At 42.4% G+C, this 19,382-nt stretch overlaps 2 protein-coding genes and 1 pseudogene across 2 annotated transcripts; all 3 read right to left on the bottom strand.

The window, feature by feature from the left end:
* Positions 1–2,758: 2,758 nt before the first annotated feature.
* Positions 2,759–5,401, bottom strand: LOC123149699 (cysteine-rich receptor-like protein kinase 6). Its single transcript, XM_044569405.1, has 7 exons — positions 5,150–5,401; positions 4,845–5,007; positions 4,490–4,754; positions 4,136–4,376; positions 3,874–4,024; positions 3,585–3,776; positions 2,759–3,028 (listed from the first exon to the last, which is right to left on the bottom strand). Exons 2-7 carry the CDS (start codon positions 4,995–4,997, stop codon positions 2,966–2,968), a joined length of 1,065 nt encoding a protein of 354 aa, XP_044425340.1. The 5' UTR covers positions 4,998–5,007; positions 5,150–5,401; the 3' UTR covers positions 2,759–2,965.
* Positions 5,402–10,348: 4,947 nt separating this feature from the next.
* On the bottom strand, positions 10,349–12,175 carry LOC123153874 (serine/threonine-protein kinase SAPK10-like; annotated as a pseudogene).
* Positions 12,176–12,806: 631 nt separating this feature from the next.
* LOC123153873 (disease resistance protein Pik-2) lies at positions 12,807–18,206 on the bottom strand. Its single transcript, XM_044572780.1, has 2 exons — positions 17,353–18,206; positions 12,807–14,914 (listed from the first exon to the last, which is right to left on the bottom strand). Exons 1-2 carry the CDS (start codon positions 18,204–18,206, stop codon positions 12,949–12,951), a joined length of 2,820 nt encoding a protein of 939 aa, XP_044428715.1. The 3' UTR covers positions 12,807–12,948.
* Between the last annotated feature and the right edge of the window lie 1,176 nt (positions 18,207–19,382).

The raw sequence follows: 19,382 nt of genomic DNA, 5'->3' as shown, positions 1-19,382 counted from the left end.
ACTAAACCATCTATTACAATAACTATATAAAAAAGGAATGTGCAAAAAAAAAGAATACCCAAGATCTGAAAAATGATAAAAAGAATCATAAACAAAAAAATACATACAAAAAGAGGAACAGTCGGGCGTGTCCAACATAAGAGTATAAGAATATTTAAGCCTCTTCTTGGACGCAAGCAATACCTAGTTCAGCACACCTATCCCGACACAACTCTTTTTTTTGCTGGTTTTATTCACTCATAGGAGCCTTTTCGCAAACAAAGGCATTTGCGTGATTACATATAAAACAAGGGTCTTTTGCCAAAGAAAATGCCATGTCAGCCCCTAACATGCAGGCCCCGCTGGTCAGCTTCCCGGTCAACAAGTGTTTATATGAAGTTTAGAACGATTTGTAGTTGCCCGCCCTAGACCTTACTGTCTTGCTTTTTTTTTGGAAAGTGGTATCATTTTTTTGGAGGGGTGGTACCAATTCGTTGAGTTCCCCAATTGTGGTACCAACGTTCAATTAACTCCATAGACCCGTGTATGTATCTGATGCATCGGGGTAATTGATGCTATCAGTGCGCCAGTCACCCGTTGCACATTCAAAAATATTTGAAAAAACCTCGAAACAATTTAGTGCATTGGCACAACATCAATGTATGTTGTCATAAAAATTCAAATAAAAAATTGAAACATTGCTTGACATACAAAAATGACAAATTTGACACTAAATAATACATAACACAAGCAAGGCTTCAGTTTTGGCCTATTAGCACATTGATGTCAAATTTATCATTTTTGTATCTTGAACATTGTTTTGAATTTTTATTTTAATATTTGTGACAACATACATTGATGTTGTGTCGATGCACTAATCTTTTTTCGGATTTTCTCTAACATTTTTTGATATGCAACAGGTCCGGTGCACCGTAGCACCAATTGCCCCGATGCACTAGATACGTTCCCCCATAGACCCACATAAGAAGTGGTGGTTAGGCAAGTCTCCCACCAAATCACTAATTGAGGAGTACTCATTACCAAGATCACTCCCATCTTCCCAGGTTGTGACAAATGGCGCGTTGCATGTGCGTCACTTGTCGCAACCTAGGAGTTTTCCCTTTTTTGTAGATCCGTTTATTCAAAACGTTTTATCTCTTAAACCGTGTGTCCAAACCTAGAACCGTTTTCACCGTTGGATTCCTCGTGCCGAGATCTTCAAAACTAGATCTCATGTTGATAGGTTTGGGCGAACTTGTTTTTCACGAAAAAACCAGACGAAAAAAATCGGACGAAAAAACCGAACCGAGAACAATGGTTTTTTCCCTTTCCGGAAGAGGCACGCCCGTGCCTCTCGTGAAATCACAACCGTGCCTTTCGCGGAAGCAAAATTGTGCCTCTCGCGGAAGGAAAAAAAAGAAGAGAAAACGCGTTTATTCCGTTTTCGAGGAGGCACGGCCGTGCTTCTCGCGAAAGTACAAACATGCCTCTCGCGGAAGGAAAAAAATATGTTTTTTTCGTTTTCGAGAGGCACGGCCGTGCCTCTCGCGAAAGCACAACCGTGCCTCTCACGGAAGGAAAAAAACAGAAAATGCGTTTTTTTCGTTTCCGAGGGGCACGATCATGAATCTCGCGAAAGCACAACCGTGCCTCTCGCGGAACGAAAAAACAAAAAACACGTTTTTTTTTCGTTTCTCGTGGAACGAAAGCAAAACCGTGCCTCTCGCGGAAGCAAAACCGTGACTCTCGCGGAAGCAAAACCGTTTTTTCATGCAAAAATAAAAAAAATTAAGTATTTTTATCCAAAAGCTAAGGAAGACTGGTGGAAAACCGAAACGTCGAAAAAACCCAAAAAACCCGTTTAAAAAGCCGAAAACGTGTGCGGAAAAATGAAAAAAAATCCGGAGGAAGCTCCAAGAGCGCGACAAGTGGTGGGCGGCTGAGAGCGTGCCAAGTGGCGCTGATAGTTGTGAGGCTCCCGAAGAAACGCTTGTCAACTAGTTGCTCCTGAAGTCCCACGAAGTCCAGCGAGTTGTCCATTTACATTCTGAGTGTTGGGCTTTGGGCCGGGCTGTGTCTCTTAAAAATGTGCTGTGGTGACTCATACCGGTTCAATTGGCCGATGGCACTCGCAGACGATCTGCTGCTTTTTTTTCTTTGATAATTAACGATCTGCTGCTTCATACTATTACAGTGTCATCCGACCGTGAGGTAGCCAAATAAAATTAGTCGTGCTACTTTTGTCCGTGAGGGCCGGCCTGATTTATTACCGCATTTTAGCCGTGAGGTAGCCAAATAAAATTAGTGCACGGGGCAGCTACACTTATATTAGGGAGGAATTCAACGTGTTATTATTCTTATTTTGTTCCAACCATATCAAACGGCTATGTAGGCGTCCTACTTTTGCTCTGGACAGGACGTCTAAGCTAGTCATATACTTTTCCCTTTTTTTGAAATTGGTCGATGTAATTCTTAATGAAACAAAGTTAAACTCGCACTCCCTCCGGCCCTTTTTACTCTGCACATAAGATTTATCTAAAGTCAAACTTCATACAGATGACAATATTTATCAAAAAAAAAAAATCAACATCTACAAAACTAAAGTTATACAGTATGAAAATTAAATTCATGACATGCCTAATGATAGTGATTTGTATTGTGGTTGTTAATATTTTTTTCTATAAAATTGGTCAAACTTTACAAAGTTTGATTTCAGACAAATCTTATATGCGGAGTAAAAAAGACCGGAGGGAGTGCCATCTTAGTCAACTTTGCAGGCTAGAGAAACAGATTCTTATTTCAAACTGCCATAAACAGAGACAACATGAAAACTACTATTGCATCTGCGGTAGTTGACTAATAGTAATAAAAAGACATATTACACATAAGAAAATTACACTTAAATGCTTCCAAGACGAGATGGCAACAAAGGCTCCTATTTCCAAATTAAAGTTACAATCTTCCAGCAGTAACAGGCGTGCATGTTTCATTTCTTCAGACCAAAAATGGAGCCCATTAGCTTCTTGCCAGTTGTAGGCGGACGGGAGACCTGGAAGTTCATATATATAGCATGTTAGAATCATTTGAAATTTCCAGAGTAAACTATATATATGCTTATCCAGATGTTTGATTTACTTAGAAAATATATGTTTAATTAATACCGTAAGTTATGCATTAGAAATGAGAAGCAACAAAGTAATTGTGCATTTAGTTGACACCAGTATTATAAACAAGATTATGCATATAATGGCCAGGTTGCATATATCTTATTCAAAACATTTTTTCTATATGTCGAGTGCAATATAGACGTGTGATATATATGATGAAACCTAAATAACGAACTAATGAATTCATTTTTTGGGAGAATTTAAAACATATGAATGTACCTAACATATAACATAGTGCATCTTCATGAATATGAGTGCAATTTCACTACTTAAAACATGTGTGCATAGGCAACATCTCCGAGGAAAGTGGCACTTATCAGCTTTTAGTTACCATAGAAAATGAAATGATCAACGTTGCCAAAAGAAGTTATTTCTATAAAAAAATTAAATTATATCATCTCACAGTAGAACCTCTTAATTTGCACTCTGTAATATTACCTCGGTAACTTTTTGGCTTGAACGTAGTCCGTTGAGCGAGTCAACAATTTCTTCTATGCGAGGTCTTTTTGTCCTATCAATCTCAACACAGTTTGACCCGATATCAATGCATGTTTTAACTTGTTGGAGGCTTTCATGATCCAGTGATGAATATTTGGATGTTATGTTCTCCAGCGTCCATTCTTTACGCACCTACAGAAGCGGAATCAAGATGCTTAGTTATAATGCACATACAAAATGTATGAAATATGCTTCCCTTCTGAAATAACCGAGTAATAATTTCTCTTACTTTATCAACAAAACTTCTTGCAGATGGTTGGTCTTTTTCGCGAGGATTCTGCTCTCCAGTGGTGATCTCAATTATCACTAGGCCTAAACTGTATATGTCTGACTGGGCTGATATTTCACCTCTGTAAAGATATTCTGGAGCCATGTACCCACTGGATGGAATTAACATCACAAGTTAAATCGGGAAAAATTGGATTGGGGAACGGTAATATATGATGTAACTAATGACCAGCTTATGTAATGAAATTTCATGATGAGCTTACTATGATCCGACAACTGTTTGCGTGCAGAGTCTGGTTTGTTCTTGGCCAAAGACCCTTGAGAGTGCAAAATCCGCTATCTTTGGCACCATATTTGCATCCAACAGTATATTCTCAGGCTTCAAATCCATATGGACAATGGGAATATCCAACTTGTGTAGAAAACGTAAGCCTTGGCAAATCCCCTTGATTATTTTGAAGCGTACGTCCCAACCAATTTCTGGTTTAGTGGACCCCTTGGGCTCTGCATATCAGGTTACAAAGATAACATCGTAAGCATGTGATTTCCTAGCTCCAGCTCGAAATGCAACCGTGTTAAGGACTGAAACAGAAAGGCAAGATATGCTGTTCACATACCAAAAAGATTCTCCTGAAGGCTCCCATTAGGTAAATACTCATAGCAGATTAAGCTTTCGGTGATGTCCGCCTGGATGTATCTCTTATCAAACTGCACCAGTTTCTTCTGCGTTTCGCAGCAGAACCCGACAAGCTCCACTATGTTCTCATGCTTGAGGGACATCACATTCTGGACCTCTCTGTTGAACTGCTTATCTGCTGGCATTGGCGCGTTCTCCTGAAGTTTCTTCACGGCAATCACTCTGCCGTCATCTGGCACAATCCCCTGTTTAATCGCGTATGTATGCTCTGCTTTAGCATAACCTAACTTGACCGGAAGCAGAGGAAAACAGCAGGGGAGAAAGAGAAAACAGACCTTGTAGAGTGTGCCGAAGGGGCTTCCGCTTATCTTCCGGTCTTGGCCGAAATCGTTGGTGATTTTCTTGAGAAAATCGAACGGCAGCTGCTTGGGCAGCTCGGGGCCTGGCTGCTTGCTCTCTTGGCTACTACTATTACTTCCGGTCGCCATTTCTGAGGAGCTGAGAAACACGAGGAGCCACAGAATGCGGATTAAGTTCTGCTATGTTTCCGTATGCAAGACTAAATTAAAGAGGTGAAACTTCACCGGATCTACCAGCACTCAAAATAATCAGTTCAAGATTCACAAAATTAGGCACTGACCTTGAGGGGAATACTCGAGGGATCCTTGCAGAGAAGAGGTAAACGAGATGAATCCTTGCTGGGGGGGAGAGAAGCGAGATGAATTTCTAGATAGCCGCCGGCTGGTGTAGATTTATACGGAGCAGCCAGCCCGAGGAGGACGAAGGGTGGTATGTTGACCTGACTGGAGAGGCTGAGGTTGAGTCCTCCGCTTGGGTCCATGTGGTGAGATGCCCAGAAAAAAGGGAAGCGCGTCTGTCAGTGTCACCACCTACTCCTAGATCCCTTCGCCATAATTTAATTCCATCCACATGCTAACGCGTCGTTCCTGTCGTAGCCTACGTCCACTCGTCCACTTGTGCTTGCAGGCTTGGTAGGGCCCGCGGTTTTGGGCCGCATATGGCCGGCTGGAACTTTGTCAAGTTATTTTTCTTTCGAATTTGAACTTGGCACTTGGGCAAGTTGCATGGGGCATAGTGTAGTTAAGTTAGCCACCCTAAAGCCAAAGGCGTACGTATAATACTTCAGTGGCAACTAGCATTAATCAATCCCTTAATCAACAAAGTAATATGTATCAAGCATATCCGGGTTATGGAATGGATAAATGGTGCTGTGCTGCTTTGTAGCTGCACTCCATTGCATTTAAATTACACAGGAAAGTCAAGCCAATAGTTTGGTCTGGTGATTTTGTCTCTTCCAACACACAAATGTATACCTTCTTCGCAGGCGAGCATATGAATTAGCAATGCGTGTGCATCTTCTCAGGTCAAGCTAAATAAAAATCAACAAAGAATGGAAGACGCGGGACTTCAGATGAGAAATGACTTTTGGCTCTCAAAGCTCCGGTGAATCATTCTCTTTATTATTTCGAGAGAAATCCATATTACTACCTTGAACTAGCACCAAAGTCTAATATGCAACCTTGAACTATGAAATCATCTATTTTAGAACCTCGAACAGTCAAAACCGGCCATGTATTGGTTTTTGACTGGTCAACAGTCCCGTCAGGCGCCACGTCACCCATGTGCCAAAAATGAAAGTGCCTAGAAATTTTTAAAAACATTCTAAAAAGAAGTCCGAGTTAAATTGATAAACCACCACAATACATGCGTCATTAGCAGAAAACCGCCACTTTACAATTTGTGACAACAAGTACCGCGCGCATCACCCTGCTAGTGGCAAAAACACTTATCCTAAATGCTAATTGCTTTGATGACATCACTAACTGGTCGGATCCGTTAGTTAGGCTGAGTTGGCAAAAATATGTTGAGGTGCGCGACGGTGCGTGCGTGGAGGTTTGCCAGTTCCGTGGGCACACCGCGCGGCCACCTCGGCAAGCACAGGCTCTTGGAGGCCACCCCGGTGGTGGAGGACATCGTGGGGTGACCCGATATCCACGAGCTCTAGGACGCAAGCGTCCTCATCGCCGCCGGCCAGGAGGATGGAGTGGAAGCGCATGGCGTACAACGCGGCGACCCGCACACGTGGCGGAGCACCTCGCCGTGCCCCCGCTCCGCGTCGAGGTCGGGGACGTAGTGGGTCACCTTGAGTGTGAACATGACACCGGTGGTTTGTGTGTGTCGGGCAAAGGGACCAGCTTGGACGATGCAACAACAACTCTTGGATGGGCGCGATAGGCAAGACCCATGTCAGGGACTGTCGGGAGGACGCACGGCTATGAGACGCATAAGGAGTTGGAGGAGTGATGCTTCTGTTCACCGGCGCTGTCAACTGGCAGTCGTGGGACTACGACGGCCAGCGCGATGATAATTGCATTGAGGAGGCGCCCCGCTCCAGTACAGGAACCAGTACCTCAGAGGCTGCTGGTTCTAGTTGCTGTCCGCCATGACCACCATGAGCGTCATGGTGGTGCCCACTCAAGACGTGTTTGATGAAATGCCACGGAGAGAAAGGGCGATGAAGAAGAAGACCAAGTCAACATGTCTATGTGGCACTTTTTTGCTGACTCAGCCCAATGGACGAGTCTGTCCAGTTAGTGACATAATCAAAGCAATTAGCACTTAGGATTAGTGTTTCTTGCGTGTTGCGGCGGTGTTTTGTGTCACAGATTGTAAAGTGGTGTTTTTTTTATAACGACACCTGTATTGTGGTGGTTTTTTGGATTTAACTCCAAAATCCATAGTATCCTTATATTTAATCTGTGAAAGTTCAACAAGTGTTGTCGAATAGAAAAAAAAATAGATCAAAAACTCAAATTAAGAGCCTTTTAGAGTCAAAATTTGAACAAAAATGGAAAGTGCCAAGAAATTTTTGAAAATAAAACCCGAAATCCATACTACTGTTATATTCAATCTAGGAATTTTTTTACAAGTTTTTCTCACTAGAAAAATAGAATGAAAATTTAAATTCAGAATTATTGTGGGTCAAAATTTGGCCAAGAAATGAAAGTGCCTAGAATTTTTGAAATAATTCTCAAATAATCCTACTACCCTCTTTATTCAATCTGGAAACGTTCCAAAAGTTTTGCCGAACACAAAAACATTGGAACAAAATTTAAATCCACAACCATTTTGAAAATTTTGGCCAAAAAAAGGAAAGTGACCAGAGTTTTTCGAAAATAATATCAAAAGGCCAAAGTACCCTTATTTTCAATCTGTGCAATTTTCAACAAGTTTTTTGAATAAAAAATAGAATGTAAATTTAAACTCTGATCCATTTTGGGTCCATTTTGGCTAAAATATGAAAGTGCCCATAAACTTTTGATAAAATTCTCAAAGACGCACACTACCCTCATATTCAATCTAGGAAAGTTCCAACATGTATTCAATAGGAAAAAATTGGAAAAAATTCAAATCTAGAGCCACTTTGTCAAAAGAATGGACAAGAAAAGGAGAGTTGTCAGAAAATTTCGAAAACAAATATCCAAAAAAAATCAAAACTACTGATATATTCAATTTGATAAATTTTCATAAAGTTTTTTTTGAATAGAAAATATGGAATAATATTAAAATTTAGAGTCTATTTGGTTCAAAATTTAACCAAAAATGGAAATGCCCAGATTTTTTAAAAAAACTCTCAAAATCCACACTACCCTCATATTCATTTTGGTAAAGTTCAAAAAGTTTTGCTGAACATAATTATTTTTATAGGGTTAAGTGGACATGGGTGACATGGCGGCTAACAATACCGTTGACCAGTCAAAAACTTGTCCAAGGTTGTTTCTTGTCTGCTTTTGGTAGTTTAAGAATTTAAAGTAGAGGGTTTCGTAATTCAGGGTTGTATATTAGACTTTGATGGTATTCTTTTTAGAGATGTTTTAGCAAAGTATGAGAAAAGCGAAGGAAGAAAGCATGGATGAACCGTATCTCAGCTAGTCCTACTCACAACATGTTAAAAATGGAACCGTATTTCAGTTTTTAAGCAAATCTATACCTAACAATAAAGAACGGTGCGTTTCTCCGAGTTTGTGGTTCGTCCACCTACACTAAATTGTCCATAAAGTTGGATAAATTACCCATCATGTCATCCGTAAGTGAAAAAACTCTTCATTGATTGTTTATATGATTTGTTTGTTTATCATTAAAACTGCCCCTAAAATTGAAGTAAATTACCCACCCGCCACCTGTAAGTGAAAAAACTCTTCGCTAATTGTTTCTCTAAACTTTTCGTTTGTCATCGAAACTGCCCCGTAAAGTTGAAGTAAATTACCTACTCCGCCACCCATAAATCTATACCTATACCTATACCTACTAAAAAAAGGATGGTGTGTTTCTCTGCTTTTTTGGTCCATCCACCTACCCTAAGATGCCCATAATAAATTACACATAATGTCACCCATAAGTGAAGAAACTCTTCATTACTTGATTATCTGAGTTTTTGTCTGTCATCGAAATTGGCCCTAAAATTGAAGTAATTTATCCACATGCCACCTGTAAGTGAAAATAAACTCGTTGTTAATTGTTTCTCTGAATTTTTTGTCTGTCATCGAAACTGCCCCTAAAGTTAAAGTGGATTACCCACCCCGCCATCCGTAAAAGTGAACATACGTCAGAGGGCCCTCCATTTTTTTCAATCATCGTGAGACTGACCTTTTCTTTTCCTTCTCACACACGCATCGAGGATGTATAAAATCATACATGCATCAAGGATCAAGTACAACATCAATCCATTCTAAGCATGTTAGGATGCACATGTCTTACGTCCACATGTACACCGATTGGTGCACAAATATTTAAATACATGTATATGTATGCAATGTGAATATTTGGAACTTGACTTGAAGACCATAATTTTATTATCACGTTGCAACACACACGCCCTTTTGCTAGTATAACTATAAATGATGCTTAGCATTTTATAATACATGGGGATGCGGAAGGCATTACAGATTCACACTTTTTTTTATCAAAAAGGAGGATATAGCCCTAGCATTGATTAATGAATACAATTATCAATAATTGCAAAGTTCATGTCTTAGAACTAAAATTAAAATGGTGCCAATGGCTCTGGCTTAATTGTTTGCAAATAAAAAAATGTGAGTACTTAACATGTGAAGTGCACACATGGTAACATGGGCGACATGGTATTTAATTTCAAAGCTATTTTAACGCAATGGTGGAAACACCTGTAATTTGGACACTCGGTTTAAAAGTTATATCTGTCTATGTAAAAAAAAAATTAGGGTGCACGTACCTCACCAAAGCTCTCATCGGTCCTTTTTTGCATGCCTCCTCATGAGTCATGATCATGCCTTGTGGCGAGCAGAGAGATTACGCTTCCCTAGCCTTTGGCAAAGGTACTTTTTTTTTTCTAGTGATTCGGGTAAATAAATCGGAAGTGTTTACCATGCTTTTTTATGTGGTAAACGTGCACTTGTGAGCAGTAGCCATAGAACTGATCTGATGTCCAGTAATTTAAATGGTTCACAAATTAAACATTGTTCAACATAACCAACCAGTTCTCATATTAGCGAGATATTCAAGCAATATTACAACAGCATGGTTAATTAATCCAGTAAGCTAAATGTTGTGCAATATTGAAAAGAATGAAAACCATCACGAGCAACAAGAGTAACAATTTGGGGGAAATCAAAGCATGGGCAGCCCAACTAGCGATAACCTCAAATTTATCCCCTTCTGGCCATCTTGTGGTCAAGTTATTGTAGCTATATAGTTTTCCTGCTGCTATGATGTTTTGAGATTTGATACCTTGTAACATATGGAATTTGTTTGAAAATATATCAAATATATATGAGGTGTACTAGCGTGTGGTGATGTCAATATAGGGGTCTGAATCTACAAATTCTTCTATGTCATCGGCAGTAGATATGGTGCCTCTGCCAGTGCTAGGATCTGCATCATCTCATCCATGCTCTGCGTCGGCTGCTCTGCCTCCTCGGTGCTCATTGTGCTATCATCAGCCGGGAAATTCTTGAAGAACCATGGATGGTTTCTTATCTCAGGCACCGTGATTCTCTGTATTTCATAATCAGCACGATAGTTATTCGGTAGTAGTATCTGAAAGGAAATAATATAACAGTATAACACTATGCAAAAATATATGTACTTCCTCGAACAACGTTGCATACACATATATAGCAGGTACTCACAGCAGCTGGGTCAGCAACAAAGATCTTGGAAATGAGGTCACGCCACTCGGCAGATATGTGCAGGTCATCTGGAACTGAGTATTCAACGCTCTGTATCCTCTGGCAATATGAAGTTCTCATTAGTTTTGTAATAAGAATGGATGGAGATGGAACTGAGAGTTAGATGCTGAAACAGAGAAATTAACCTGAATTATCTTCCTAAAATTTATTGGCTCGTCGTCAGGACACTGGAAGGGGTAAGCGCCGACCAGCATGGCGTAGAGCGTCACTCCACAGGACCACACATCGACGATCTACATTGAGAAATTAACAGAGAAATAGTTCCCGATATGCATGAGCTTTCAATAGAACCCATGTATGTATGTGTAACATATTAACATTGAACTGAATTCCAATATGTATGTATGTAAGCATATATACCTTGCCATCATATTCCCTTTGCTGAAAAACCTCAGGAGCGATGTACACCCGTGTTTGGTCAGACGCTCTTGGCGCTCCCGGCTGCGACTGACGCTACGGACCCATGAAGCAACGGAGGTTCAGCCAGAAAATATAACTCTCGAGTTTGGCATCTAGGCAGAGCAAATATGAAGTGGACTACTGCTGAAGTTAAAATGAGTTATCTATCTTTGAGTACCTTTGAAACGCCAGGGCCACATATCTTGAGGCGAGGAGGCCCTGCGCATTCCGAGTTTGACATCTAACTCCAAGCAGAGCAAATATGATGTGAAAACAAAACGAATTCTCTATCTTTGAGTACCTTTGAAACGCCGGGGCCGCATATCTTGAGCCGAGGAGGCCCCGCGCAGCTCCCATCCAGCAGGATGTTCTCCAGCTTCAGGTCACGATGGCATACCTGCTACCAGAAATTTAGACGGCACAGATTCAGAACTCCTAGCCTAGCAACCGCCATTGTTTCCACAAGAAGCTGTAATTGGCAGTGTAATAGTACTAGTTTACCATGGAGTGGCAGTAGCTGACTCCTGATACCAGTTGCCGGAACAGCACACGCGCCTGAAAAAATGGCACCAAGCTTCGATGGTTGGTACAGAGAAAGAAAGAAACACCATTTGTGGATGAATTGGTTGGTAGGAACCAATAATGGAGGAGTTGACCGGGGGCACCTCGTCCTCGCTGAACCGGCCGGCGTCGCGGACCCGCCGGTGGAGGTCCGGGGCGTGCTCCGAGACGACGGCGAGGTGCGTCGGGGTGAGAACGAGCTCCCTGAGGCGGACGACGCTGGGGTGGCGCAGCGACCGGTGCCTGATGATCTCCCGCCGCACGGCCTCGTCCACCTGCTCCCCTCGAGGGATGTACGTGACGGCCACGAGCTGGCCGTCGGCGCGGCTGCGCAGGACGTCGGAGCCGGGGATGCCGGTGTACTTGTCCATCGATTCCTGAGCTCAGTGTGGATTCAGTTTTGCTGTGGGTCGGGCAGAGGAGGAGCAATAGGCCTATGAGTCAAAGGTCCCCTTCTCGCACACTCTGCGTCTGCTGCTTTCTCAAAAAAAATAAAATTGAGCGATATGCTGCTAGTTTTTTTTTTCTTTTGAGGGGATATGCTCATGCTGCTAGCTCGATGAAGCATTACAGCAGTAGCATATGCCTCACACACTCGGCCCAACTGGTTTGCAAAGCAGGATAGCAAGGTTTCGGCCCGTCAGAAACAGCTGGACGTCCCACGAGCAGGCGGCAGCAGAGAGCGTGGACGTTCTAAAATGAAACCGAGAGAGTGGAGATCCGGTCGAATGGTCCTTGGCTACGTCTGCCGGCAGACGGCTCTCGAGCTCACTAGTCGCTTGGGCCGCCGTAACCAGCGCGCCTGCATCTCCTGACATCGAACAATCCACCGACGTCGCGGTCTATCGTCGAGCTATCATGCAGTTGCAGGCTTGCAGCCTCCCCGTGTTTAGACTTTAGAGATCGGCAGCTGATCAACCGTAGTAAATAAGTAATTCATCGAGCCAGGCGCGCTAATTGCTCATCTTCCTTTAATAAAAGGAAAAATAAGTTTGCGAGTACAACCATTTGACAGAACACAACAGTTTTATTTATTTTTGACAGTGACAGGCAGCAGAACACAAAGTTTAAACACACTACAAGCCCGAAAGTTCAAACTGCTGGCATCACGCGCCACTACAACTTGACAAACAACCACAACAAAAGGGTCTTCAGCCACAAGTCTACTAAAACAGATAAACTAATGGGTAATCGACAGATTTGCAGCAAGCAGAGTGAGAAAAGCGAGCGATTAATATCTCACTGTGATCTTGAACACTTCGGAGTGCCGCCTCTCATTCTCCGCTTTTAGCATGTCGAGGGCAAGCTTCATTGCAGAGTAGTCTCTACCACCAGAGAGGTGCACCTCTTTGAGGTTTGTTAAGTGCTCGATGCCGTCAAAGTTGTTGTTATTATCACCTATATGCAGAGAAAGACTCTCTAGGCTTGTCATGGCTCCTTGCTCGAATCGCAGAACTTCGGGAAATTCATCAGCAAGGGACACATGCAAGCTTCTGAGCGCCATAAACTTGTGTGCGGTCCGTGCAACAAGCTCCCTTCGAGTCCAGAAATTACGATGCAAAATGATGCTCTTCAGGTTGGGGGACTCGCACAGAATTTCGAATAGTTGGTCATCAACAAGGAATGCGCACAAAAGCTCGATCTCTTCAAGATATGTGAGTGACCCGATCCAGGACGGCAATCCACCCATGCTGCCAGAAATCCATATCTTACGAATGAGCCGTGGCGGCGAGACGTAATGTAGAAAGTCCAATGTATTAGCCGTGTTACCTATCTGCCCAATGTTGAGTGACCGCATAGAGTATATCTTGCTCAGAGAGACGGCAAGCTCCCGAAGGACCTCCTCACTAGGTACGCTCCTTTTCACGAAGATGTGTATCAGCTGCATCTGTTGCAGTTTACCAATCTCTTTAACAACCTCAATGTCGTCTGAGATGCCAATTTTAATCACCTCGCGCAGAGCCTTCATTTTTGAGACACCCCTGGGCGGCGTCCACAGAACTTCCCAGACACAGATGCTGCTGAAAAACAGGCGCTCAAGTTTAAGCAACTTGATCACAGTTTCTGGAAGGCCTTCAAGGAGCGTGCCACGCGCGTCAAGTGTCAGTAATTGCTCCAGCTTACCAATTTCCGGAGGCATCACACTGACATTTGTTTCCCTCATGCTCAAGTACCTAAGAAGGTACAACCGGCAAATATCTCCCATATGCTTGTTCTGTAGGCCCTTGCAGTGATCCAGGTCAAGTACCCTTAGTAGGGTGAATTCACCCAGTCTATCAAGCAGGTGGTGCCCTTGGTTATTGAACATGCTCAGTGATCGGACATGTTTTACCTCCATCTCTATATTCCTCACACCCTTTTTCTTGGATGTCAAGTCCACAGATTCCTCTTCTTCACCATGGATGGAGAGACGACGAATCTTATCATATGCCATCCCTTCGTACGGCCCACCTATCAGGCTAACAAAGTTGGCCTCTAGTGATTTAGACACCATGACCTCAAGCACCATGTCGTGCACTCGGCACGTCTCCCTGCTAACCTCGTTTCTAACTTCCTCTGCTGCCTGAACAATCATATTCCTACTGAGAAGTTCTTCATAGTATGCTTGGGCAACCTCCAGCAAGGTCAATCCACGCACCTCAGCAACCAATCCTTCAGCAATCCATTTATGCAACAGACGATGCATGTTGACCGCATAATCCTCTGGGAAAATGCTAAGATACATCATGCAACACCTTATATCATGAGGCAAATGGTTGTAGCTGAGTGTGACTATCTGCCTCATCCTCTCAAGGCTAGGTTGGCTCTCCATGTGAGATCCAATCGACTTGGAAACTCTTTCCCACATATCTTTTCCATCTGGTGAATTATAGTTTCTCAAGAAGCTGGCAATGCTGACAATGGCCAATGGAAGCCCACCACATTTTCTCAAAATATCTTGCATTGCAACTTTTAAGCTATCAGGGCAAGTGGCACCAACGGATGGAAATGTTCTACTGAGGAACAACCTCTTGGAGTCTTCTGAATTCAGGGGCTCGATTGGATAGATATACTCACTTCTATTACTGCATGCTTTAGCCACTGTCGCTATCCGAGTTGTCACCAGGATTCTACTTCCACGGTGGTTCTCTGGCAAGTTGGCTAGGATTGCATCCCAAGCTGCTATGGTCCACACATCATCGATCACAATTAGGTACCTGGATTCATCATATGTATGCTAGAGTTAGAAAGACTTTGCACGTGAAAAAGGAATTTTCCATGCACTAGAAAAATTTAATATTTCATAGTTTGTTTAATCAATACTTTTTAAAACGTAATCATTATTTTGGAAATTTAGCTCCGAAGTTGTTCTAATCTACGTACCATCACATATGACTCACCAAAACCATTCTTAGAAAGGAATTATCATATCCCGGAATTTATTTCTCCTCTTTTTGTAAATCTTGTCTATTATGTGAGGAATAAAGTCTATTTGCTGTCAAAAAAAGAAGGCTACGAGAGTAACCTAAGCAATTTCCACACAAAACCCTTTGTGCATGGGTATGAGTATGTCCAATCAGCGCATACGGTGAACTTTAGAAGAACTCTTGGGGAGATTCTTTGAGAATGTGGGATGAATGAATTGTCGAATTTGAGGCTATTGCTTTAGTTGAACAGAAAGATAGTGTTAGATGGATGCTTGCTGTTGATGGTAAGTTCTCTGTCAAATCATTATATCAAATGTGATAATGATTGATAGCAATTTTCCACATAAATTTATGTGGAAAGTTAACTTCCCATAAAATTCATGTGTTTTTGTGGCTTATGTCAAAAAACAGTGTATTCACTAAGATAACCTCTTGCAGAGGGGATTGACTAGTAGCATGCGTTGCTATTTTTTGTGGACATGATGAAACTCTACACCATTTATTGTTTTCCTGCTTTGTTGCCAACTTAAATGGAGTTTGATTTATTGTGCTTTCAATTAGAAAGCGATTATGTCTAACCTGAATAAGTTTTTAGGGTTTGGCTTAAAAGTTTCCCAAAGGAATATGAACATTTAGTTTGTGTTTGTATGACTGTCATTTTTGGTCAATTTGTAGAGATCGCTATGATATTTGTCTTAGGGATAGGAATATTAATGATCCTTTTCCTCTGATTCATCCGCTCTGCTTTTGGATTAATGCGTGGGAAACTTTGCATCTAAAGCAGGGAATCAAAGGGCGATGTTGCTGGGAACAAAATTAATCAAACACATAGCAACTTAGCAAGTGAGATTTTAGAGTTTCTGAAGGCTTGAGACCAGGAGTGCTGAGGATAGATGGTGGCTAACCAAATGATCGTCAGTTGTGCACCTTACTCTGCCTGGGATCGGATCCAATCTTCCCGAAATATTTTACTTTGTTGTAATGAAGTTCCTCATTTTGTTAGTTGTAATGAAGTTCCTCATTTTATGGTGTCATGCTGGATTATCTAGAGTCCGTCGTTGGCCTGGTTGTGCATTGCATTGGATGTCTAGACTTTATCAAGCTACTGATGTTTGTTTCAGTTTCTATTTATTTTAGTTGTTTGTATTAGGAAAAGACCATGGTTTCTCTAAATGAAATCGGAGGAGGTGGCCCCTCTTTTCTCAAAACAAAAACATAACGTAGATCGTGCAGATGCACGGGCAGTGACTAGTGTTCAGAACTAAAATGATGCAAAAATAACGATCATATATTGGTATTGGTTTGTCTAATTAATTCACATCTATATGTTTTCTAAGGATGTCAGATCTAACCTCCCACAAATAACGCAGCAACAAGAAACAGAGAAAAACTACTGGGACAAAAAATAATAGACCACAAACATAGTGGACATCAGGTTAGATGTGACATATGTGTCCTAGACAGACCCGGTTGGTATTATACACACACATTAAGCACAAAAGCACTAGGCGGTAGAACCTAAAAATATATGCTGAAACACTTACTGTCTACGATATCTCATAGACAAAGATAGCATCTACAAATTGAATGTAAAAGATTAAGATATCTCATATTTAAATCATGGATAATCTTGCTAGAAGAAACGGATTCAGAATGGACTGTGTTTTCCATTGCCATATCTTGTACCATGGGATTCGAGAAACGTTTTTTGCTGGAGATTATCACTAATTAATCAGTTTCACCCTTAATGATGAATACCACATTCACCATAGTATGCATAATGACCTGTAAGATCCCAAAATGCTAGACCTATGGATTTTTGTACGAAAATCCCACACACCCTTTCCAATTGTAGTAATTTCAGGGTGGGCCCCTCCCTCCCTAATGATGTCTAATTAGAACTTGATATCAAACATGAGATAAACGCTGATAAATAACTTCTTATACTAGTAGAGCAAGTGTGGATTCCGTTAAAATACTCCCTCCATTCCTAATTATAAGATGTTTTAGATATTTTGATGTGGACTAAATACAGACTGAGATGGGTGAACATACACACTAGTTAGAAGCTTAGAACACGTCTAGATACATGTGAATCGTAAAAAAGCAAAAATATCTTATACTAACTAGTATTTAGGAACGGAGAAAGTGTATTAAGTAAGCAATAATTACTACTCCTACTCCCTAATGTGCAGTGATAATAAAGAGGACTGTGCGTTCATCCGAACCTCTTGTCCTGGAGTGTCGACTCGAGCTGCTCTTTCAAAGTCATGTTGCCCTGGGGAGATTCCTCCACGTTGATGCCTTCCTCATTATTTGCTTTTGGCTTCACGATCTGCTGAATCACGCGCTGCAGAAGCCCCTCCATATCCTTCTCCGCGTTGAAGATCTGGGACACAGACACTTGTGCTTGGCGTTGAAACTCGGACTCCAGCTGCCGGCACGCCTCCAGGGCCAGCGTAGTCTTTCCAACCCCTCCAAACCCCACGATGGAGAACACCTTAAGCTTCATGTCCCTCTCTTGGTCATCTACCGCCTTCACCTTCTCTCCAAGGATGTTAGCCTGCTCGATGATGCCGACGAGGTGGCCAGGGTCGTTGGCAGGGCCAAGCGCAGATGGGGATGAGGACGCTGCCGGCGGCGTGGGGGCGAAAGCCAAAGAAGGAGAGCGGCGCAGTGCTTCTCTGCTGACGCCGTACCGAGCGTGGCGCTCGCTGATGGCAACCGCACGGGCGCGGAGGTTCTTGATGTCGCCTGCTAGGCGATGTCGAGGAAAAAGAGTGGCAAGCACGCGTTTGGACCAGGCGACAAGGCCGTCGCTACGCCGGCACCTGATCCGGAAAATATAGAGGTGGATGCAGTCCTCCGAATCATATGCGAGCTCTTGCACCTGCTTCATCCACTCCCGGACGAAGTGGTCCACGTCGCCCTCGTCAGCTTCAGAGTGCATGCGGAGGATGGCATTCATGGTGGCCAGCTCATCTCTGAGCTCAGCCACATCTCGACCAACGCGGCGGAGCTGCCCGAACTCCTCACCAACCCGCAGCCCGACGGTGGAAACAAGCTGCGCCGTGCCCTCCATTCTCTCTCTGGATTCTCTCTAGATGTGGCTGGAGTTGCAGATCTAGTATCAGCTGATGCTCCTCTATGAAGAAGACAGGCAACTGAGAAATAAAAACAGGTAGCCTCCTACTATTATATAGCGACGTTCACAGCCAAGAGCAACGCACGGCTAGACGCCCAGGCGATCAACTATCGAATACTGCATAGTCTTATTATGGAATGACTCGAAATGAACTTAGAATACTGTCCATCGACAGCCTCGAAATATTCGACCCGCCCATGTCGATCGATCTCCTGTCTCTTTTATCAGTTAACTATATGGCCAGGGAGGGACGATGACGGCGGCACGCCTTCGGCTCGCTTCAGTGCTTGTAATCATCGCTAGATGGTCTACAGACCTGGATGTAATTTTTATTATTTCTGGTGTTCGTTGTATTGCCATGATTGAAGATGAATAGATCGGAGGTTTTTTCATAAAAAAAAACTATACAGTGACCCACGCATCCATGTCGCTGTGCTTATGTTTTTACAATCGTACATTTGTTAATTATTAGCCCCTCTGGCAAACATTTGTAATTCTAGAAAAAACTTCTAATTTAGCATCGTCAGTGGGCGTGTGGAGATGTGTCCCCGGCAGATCTATCCTTGGTGGATTTGCTCGGATTTGTTCGTCCTTCGTCTACGTATGTGTGTCTTAAGGTTGGATCCTTCCGATCTACGCTACTCTCTGTCGGCAACGGTTGCTGTTCTGTTGCACTGGTCCTATGGGCCTTAGTACAACGACTTGCCGACTGTCCGGCTCTGATGGGGAAGGGGTGATGATGGCGGCGCGTCTTCGGCTCGTTTCAGCTCTTGTTATCGTCGCTAGGTTGTCTACGAATCTGGATATAATTTTTATTATTTCTGGTGTTCTTTGTACTGCCATGATTCAAGATGAATAGATTAGAAGTTTTCTCGCAAAAAATGCATGGAATCATTCTAGTAGTTTATTAATTCATTATTTCAATTTATCATATATAGTAGTTCTATAATTGTTCTTTTTCAAATGTGAGTGCACTCAAGAAAGATCGAAGTTCAGTATTGTTAGAAAATCTTTGAAATGAAGGATCTTGTACTCCCTCCGATCCATATTAATTGACACTGCTATAAGTCGTACTATAGCAACGTCAATTAATTTGGATCGAAGGTAGTATAT

The sequence above is a fragment of the Triticum aestivum genome, chromosome 7A, assembly GCF_018294505.1.
Source record: "Triticum aestivum cultivar Chinese Spring chromosome 7A, IWGSC CS RefSeq v2.1, whole genome shotgun sequence".
Lineage (NCBI taxonomy): Eukaryota > Viridiplantae > Streptophyta > Magnoliopsida > Poales > Poaceae > Triticum > Triticum aestivum.
Note: the sequence above shows the minus strand (reverse complement) of the source record. Positions and strands in the feature narration are given on the sequence as shown.

What these genes read in the sequence shown, in the direction of transcription:
- LOC123153873 (XM_044572780.1), bottom strand. Translation starts at nt 18,206, where the DNA reads ATGGAGGGCACGGCGCAGCTTGTTTCCACCGTCGGGCTGCGGGTTGGT. An exon ending in TCGACACTCCAGGACAAGAG is followed by an intron (nt 14,915 to 17,352) that starts GTTCGGATGAAC and finishes TGATGAATCCAG; the next exon opens with GTACCTAATTGTGATCGATG.
- LOC123149699 (XM_044569405.1), bottom strand. Translation starts at nt 4,997, where the DNA reads ATGGCGACCGGAAGTAATAGTAGTAGCCAAGAGAGCAAGCAGCCAGGC. An exon ending in CCTTCAGGAGAATCTTTTTG is followed by an intron (nt 4,377 to 4,489) that starts GTATGTGAACAG and finishes CCTGATATGCAG; the next exon opens with AGCCCAAGGGGTCCACTAAA. An exon ending in CAAGCCAAAAAGTTACCGAG is followed by an intron (nt 3,029 to 3,584) that starts GTAATATTACAG and finishes ATGAACTTCCAG; the next exon opens with GTCTCCCGTCCGCCTACAAC.